Source organism: Neopsephotus bourkii, unplaced genomic scaffold (genome assembly GCF_033783945.1).
Source record: "Neopsephotus bourkii isolate Nb327-2 ecotype Australia unplaced genomic scaffold, CSIRO-AGI_Nbou_v1 NB_196, whole genome shotgun sequence".
In the NCBI taxonomy this organism is placed as follows: domain Eukaryota; kingdom Metazoa; phylum Chordata; class Aves; order Psittaciformes; family Psittacidae; genus Neopsephotus; species Neopsephotus bourkii.
In genome coordinates this window covers 18,111,437-18,118,473 of record NW_026900709.1, presented here as the reverse complement: position 1 = coordinate 18,118,473, position 7,037 = coordinate 18,111,437, and the positions used below count along the sequence as shown (strand labels likewise).

General features: G+C 38.1%; 1 protein-coding gene across 6 annotated transcripts in view; it reads right to left on the bottom strand.

Moving 5' to 3' along the window:
- Positions 1-256: 256 nt before the first annotated feature.
- The window catches only part of KAT6B (lysine acetyltransferase 6B), a 123,498-nt gene continuing 116,717 nt past the window's right edge, over positions 257-7,037 (bottom strand). For all 6 annotated transcript variants that reach the window (XM_061344228.1, XM_061344226.1, XM_061344229.1 and 3 more), the window contains 2 exons: positions 5,891-6,200; positions 257-4,150 (listed from right to left, as the gene is read on the bottom strand). In XM_061344228.1, the coding sequence (XP_061200212.1) occupies positions 1,668-4,150; positions 5,891-6,200 (2,793 nt within the window). In that variant the 3' untranslated portion in view covers positions 257-1,667. The remainder of the gene's footprint in view (positions 4,151-5,890; positions 6,201-7,037) is intronic.

The following is a 7,037-nucleotide window of genomic DNA, read 5'->3' as shown; positions in this document are numbered from 1 at the left end:
ACCTTGTAATGTATTAAATACATATTTATTCAATATTTTATTAAGATTATTAAAAAAAATAATCTTAGATACTTTTTATTTTCACAAGGTGTATGCAATTATGATGAGTAACCACCTACACTTACGCTCTAACAGCCTAATCTACACCCCATCAACTTTAATGGGTTTTAGATCAAGCATGTGAGAGCGCTATAACAAACACTGTTTCAGGAGATAATTCCCATGCAACATCAAACTATGACAAGACACAAGAGGCTAAAAATGGCTCATCATAATTTATTTTATGTTAAAATGTACAGCTTGGGGGGTGTTGCTTTTTGCAGATTTTATTTTTGTTGCTTGGGTGTTTTTTTTTTTTGTGTTGATTTATTTTTTAAGTGACTGACTAAAAAGATAACAGATAAATACAAGAGTGTCACTGGGTCCTATTTTTACATGTATCAAGCCTCTTCTGTTCGGCCCTTACAGTCACTCTGTACAGGTACAAAGGCTACAAAAAAGGAAGCAATATAAACAGACACAAATAACTTTTGCCTTTTTACATGCGATCTGTAAGCTTAGTTTGAGCTATTCACACGCTACTGCTCTATTTTTTCCCTTAAAAAATAACTCCAATATTTTATAAAGATAGAAAAATCTACAGATGGAATGAAAATGTAAAGTTAGAGGCATTTCCATAAAATAGCAACTTTACACCAAATTCACTACTTTTTTTTTAAATCCTGCCAAGTATCTGGACATATATGAAAATGTTTCAAAACTTGACAAATAAACACTGAGATGTTTCAATCAACAAAAAAACATAACAGTATTTATAAAACAGAAAGCTGCCTTTTTTACTACCCCAGCCCCAAAGAAACTGGTCACAAAAATGGAAAAGAGTCTCAACTTTACACTAAACATACAGCAATAAAACCCTTTGAACTAACCAAAATGTGAATAGCTTTTGCAGCTTTTTTTATTAATTTTTACAAGTTTTATAATTAACAAAAATATAGTTCTGTTTTTTTTTACCCTTCAAACTAGGGTAACCTAATCAAGGCAAAAAAATTAAGAAATGGCTTACTGTTAAGCACAACACTTGTACAGTACTACAAAATGCACTGTCACTAACAAAGACATTAGCGGCATGCAGAAGTGTCACCTTCAGAAACAAAATAATACAATAAAATAACTGCTAAAAGGCATTTACATGTGGGGAAAGGAGAGAGAAAAAGCTCACGATCCAGTACTGTCTGATAGTTTTGGAGTCTATTTATCCACATTTTTAATGGGAGCAGGCACATAAAATGGCTCTGAACCATCAGCTGCTGTGTTAATTGCAGTTCATAGAAAGAGTTCTTCCTTTCCAGAGAACTTCAAGCTCAATGAAATAAAAAAATGGAAAACCACTTAATTCCCCCCAAAGAAAAGGTTTAATCCCACAAAGTTAAAAAGAAAGAGAGAAGAAAAAAAAATAAAAAAAGAAACAAAACAACAGAACAAAAAAATTAAAAAAATAAAAATAAAAACTTGTATAAGGCTTTCTGCTGCATACAGCTTTTAAATGGTGCCAACAAATGTTTTTGCATTCACACCAATTGCTGGTTTTGAAATCGTACTCTCCAAAAGATACTTGTGCAGATCAATCCAATATGCCAGTTTGGTAGTCTGTCTTTCCAAAGGGCCTACCTTCTCATATAGGATCCATTAAGAGACTGTTTAGACATGCCTGTATTCATGTAGCCATGATGCCCCGGAGGAGTGTACATCATGTTACTGTGGGGTGCTGTCTGCATTGGTTGTTGTGCATATGGCTGGGTTCCCATCATCCCCATCTGCATCTGCATAGGGTACTGGGGTGTCTGATTCATATACCCATGATTACTGTGATATCCACTATTCATCATTGGCTGGGACATACTATAACCATTCATAGCATTAAGGGTATTCATATTCATGTTCACTGAATTAACATTATAAGCTGGGGCTGGCATCAAATTTACACTCATGTTCATACCACGCTGCATCGTTAAGGTCCGCGTGGGCCCTTGCATGGCCACAGTCTGTGAAGCACGTCCATAGATTTGTGGCTGATGGGCTGCAGCAGCAGGTGGCAGTGGCGTGGATTTGGTTCTCACAGAAACGTGACCTTTGCTGGCCATCTGAGTCTGCAGTCTTTGGGTGTGGGAGATTCCAATGTTCGATGAAGCCATATTACGCTGCAAAAGGGGAGGTGGTAAATTCATGGGAGGAGGAGTAAGGTTGGGGGGAGGGGTCATTGTAGCCTGTGCTTGGGGTCCTCCAGGAACAGCATGTGGAGACTGAGAAAGCTGAACAAGCCCTGTATTACTTAAGGGGGTTGACAAAGAGGCACTGTTTGCATAGGAAGTTACAGCAGCTGAATGGCTGTAAGGCAAAGAATGATCCATAAGCGTGTTAGTTAACTGTTGCAGTTTGGCAAGGCTGAAGGTGGCAGATGGCTGTGAGTAATGCCCTGCTCCAAATTCACTCTGCCCCATTCTTTCATATAATCCAATGTTGGCATTGCCAGTCTCAGGGATTTCAGTTAACTGCATAGGTGGTGTAAAATTAGTGGCCATGCTGCACTGGGACAACTGTTGGTTGCTGCTTGGAGGCCTTTCAACAACACAACCTTGGGGAGATTTTACGTTACAAGTGGGAGGAGAACTGATGTTTGTTTGCATCATACTGCAGCTTCCATTAATGCTAGACATCTGCTGTGTCACTGCACAGCTACTCTGTGTTAGGTTACTAGATGTCAGGCTACTGTACGAGCAACTGTTTTGAGAAGAGTTGTTTCCACAGATACTACTACCCATTGTAGAATCATAACTGCTTGGGTTTTCATAGTTTTCTGTGGTACTCTCAATGCTCCCTAAGTCACTAAATCCACTATCCACAACTTGTTGCGAATGATCAGAAACTGAAGGAACATCCATCATTGGGCTGGTCTCCATGTTCTGCAGAGACGGCACAGAAATGGCACTTTGATCTGGGCTGATCTGAGCATAGCTGTTCTCTAAAGGAGCAACATTTGGACTATTAACAGAACGAACTGACTGGCTGGGATGAGAGTGCACAGATGAAACCGGGCTACTATGGTCAGACTGCTGACAATCATCTAGTGTGGTCATTTGGGGACTTTGGTCATTATGGGTATAGTTTTGCAAACTTCTACAGGCCTCTTGAGTCTCTGCACAGTCCTGAAATGTATCTTCATTTTCACTTGATTCTTGGGTTAGAGACTGTACTGCTTGAACTGTCTCTGAATCTATCTCCATGGTCTCAGTACTCTCTCCCTTGAAACTGGAATGTAATTCTTCACCAGCTTTTTGGTCCTGGTTGTTATCTGTATGATCATCGTCAGATTCAGGCACTGGGTCTGAATCTGTACCAAGTTCTTTCTGGTCACTTTCACACTCATCAGCTGCAAGGTCAACACCACAATCCATTAAATCCTCCTGATTTGAATTACCAGTTTGAACACTTACGTCTAAAAAAGATTGCTGTGTTTCCAGCATTTCTTTGAAAGCTTCACCAGGCAATTCCTCTTTCTCCACTTCTGATGAACCCATGTGGCTATCATCTTCATCATCTGCATCATGATCCTCGTTGTGAGATGGTTCTTCATCCTCTTCCTCCTCCTCCTCTTCCTGATCATCCAAATGCACAGACTCCTCTTTTTGCAGAAACACCTCTTCCGCTTTCTCTTTTTCATCTTTTGCATCGATTCCATCTTCTTCTACATTGCTTTCTACTTCCCTAGCTTTCATTGTGTCATCTTCTTGCTTTTCAAAGGGTTCACTGGGTGGATGCAGAGGTTCAGGTTCTACCTCTTTCATGTCATCATCTTGTGGCGGTAATACTTCAACAGGCTCTTTATTCACTTCCTCTGTAACAGCAGTAACTGAGCAGGGCTTATCTTCAACTACTTCCTTTTGTTCCTCCACCAACACCTGATAGTCAGGCTCCATAGGAGTCTCAGGTGGAGTGTATAAGTTAAGCTTAAAGCCAGGTTTTCTTTCTTTGCTTTGCCTCCATTTAGATGGACCACGCTTAACTCCTTTGGGCCAGCCCTGCTTACTCTTTAAAGGTTCAAGATTGTCTTTAGTGCTTTCTTCCAACACAGCTACATCCTCTGTATTATCTTTGGGAGGCAATAAACAGAGACAAAAGGAAAGTCTTAGCTTGCACAAACGAAACAATATTTCAAACATAAGCCCAAAAGTAATTATAAACTCAAAACATATTAAGAAACTCTGGAACAAGAAGCATAAACAGATCTCAAACCACAACAGAATGACGCAGTATTTACAGCTCAAACACATCAAATTTGTAAAGCGTTCTTGTTCCGTGGCCTTCTGACAGTGACTATCAGAACCACCACTTATACACTAGAAGAATCCCAGAGATTTAAGTCACATTCAAACTAAATCCCAGGATCTTCTCACGGGCAGCATATCATGACAAAGCTCACAGTGCAGGAGAAATGTAATAGATAGTTGAAATTAAACACAGAATGCATCTGAATACTAAATAAATCCATTGATTATTAAAAAAAAACAACACCCCTTCCCAAACACACAAACACATTCCTTTCTCTTCTCTCTTCCCAGATACCATTTATACACCACAAAAAGCCAGAATTCTCAGGATATAATATGCTGTGCTTAGGAGTGTAATGGCTTCAGTGACATTCCTTTGCCAACTTCTGCCACTCACTGTAGTGTTAGAACACTCCTACAATCGAATAATGTGATGACATGGTTCATGGACAGACACACAGTATCAATCTAGTTAAAGAAGTGCAAACCTGACCACTGGGACACAGCTGGAACATTCTGAATTTGCTACTATTAGTTTAATTCATTTCCATTGAGAAGCAGGAAAAAGTGCTAATATTCTAATGTACCTGTGCACTGGCTTGGAACAGCACCAACATTTGTAAGCATGGTTGCTCTAGTCACACAAAAGCTGCTAACATAGAAATCAGTGCCTGATCCCTCCACTGAGGATTACAAAGATTAACTTCCCATGCAATTATGAAAATACTAAAATAGTACCCACTGGCTTCTTATAGAAATTACACAGATCTGAGATTCCAGCCACTCACTCTGGAATTAAAACTTAGACACGTAACTTGAGAACTAGGAGGCCAAGGGATGAGTGTATGTTCGGAACAGCCCATTAGTAGTTTTCACTCTCCATCCATTACATTACCTTTTCTGCCAGGAAATATCCCTGAAATCAAACTAGATAAGCAGCTTTGAAAGGACATAGTTTTAACTACCTCTTCCCTTTGTGGGGAAAAGAAACACAGGGACCCTAGTGCTGAGACCCTAGCATGCCTAGTGTAGCAAACATTCAATTACCAACAATACTGAACGGAAAGGTATTTGTGTAAATTAATCTTCCTCTTGCTTGTATCCTTTACTAAGGATATAAAAGCGGTATTAGACAAGATTTCAGTGATACCCCTGCTCTGTTGTGTATTAAATACCATGCTGTAAGGACATAAAAGTTGCTTCTGGCAACGTGACAAGGACTGCAGTGCTCCAGACTAAAAAACATTTGTTTTCTGAACACAAAAAAAACAGAATATTAATGGGTCATGAAAAACAGAAGTAGTAAACACAATCAAAACATGAAAAATCTGAAGCCTCCACTGAATTTTAATGAACAAAATGAGATTAATGGCTCCCGTAGCACCTCTAAGCAGGAAGCATTAAGATTGTAAGATTTTAAGACCAAAATGGCTAAATAAAAAATAGCTAAATAGATCTCATTAAAAGATTTCCAGATGTCCCAGATTTATGACAAAAATAAACACTTCCTTTGAAGGCCACCGATCCAATTTTGTTAAAATGTAAGAAAATTTTCAGCTTACTTGTACAATTGTCATCACTCCTGTAACAGCAAGTATCTTTCTCCTCCTTGCTCTGATCTTCTTCCTCCTCCTTCTCCTGTTTTTGCTGCTCGGGTTGATATTCGAAGGCTTTTCTAATTACAGGCTTCAAGTCATCATCTTCCCCATCCATTTCACAGGTAGGTTCCAGATGTGGCATGGGACATTCTTCATCTGAGTTATCAAATGGCTCATTCAAGACTTCTGTTGTTTCAGAAATTGTCTCTGTTGTAACACTGCTATTAATCCTTCTGCGTTTACGCCCCCTTTTCTTTTTCAGTATGAAAGGTCTCTGAAAAATAATTCCACAAATATAAGTCTTCCTACATACCTGTTTGTTAACTGAATCTGGGCATAAATAAATCCATTTTTGTAAACAGAGTTTATAATAATCTATTTAATGATTGAGAAAAAAAATCCATCAAATTTATGTAGACTGATTCTAAAAGTGAAATGTAAAATAGGTATGCATGTATACATGCATGTAACCTTTCTGTACACAAAAATTAAGACTAGAATTTTCTTCATATTGTAGTGACTTTTCCCTTCTGTCAAATAATATTCATACCAATACTACATAAATTGTAATTTCCCAACAACCTTCACAAGTACCAAAGCCTATACTTCTGTATTTCTGATTTCTGCTATTTTAGAAGTATGTATATAGAAAAACAGGTAACAGCAAAGAAAGTGACCCTCAAGCTTCACACTGGTCTCAAGAATACACTAAAAGAATCCTATATTTGGCTGCTATAAAGGAAAAAACCTGTTCAACAGTTTATATTTCTATTATTATGCATTCTCACGGATTTACAGTAACTTCTAAGTTTGCTCATCTAAAGTATAAACAAAAGGACACTCCAGTTCCCTAATTCTAACCAGACATGTAAATATACATACTAATACATATACTAAGGCCACTGCTTTAAAATTTTGGGATGCTTAGCTTACTAATTCAAACCATTCAAGCAGCTGATTTTTTCAATGAAATTAAGTGTTAATAAGCACTGCCATAACCAGAATTTAACATTTAAATCCCTTGAAATTTAGAATATGGGTAAAAAAAAAAAAAAAAAAACAAACCAAAAACCCAACCCAACCAAACCCCCTTTTAACAGCATCTGCTTTT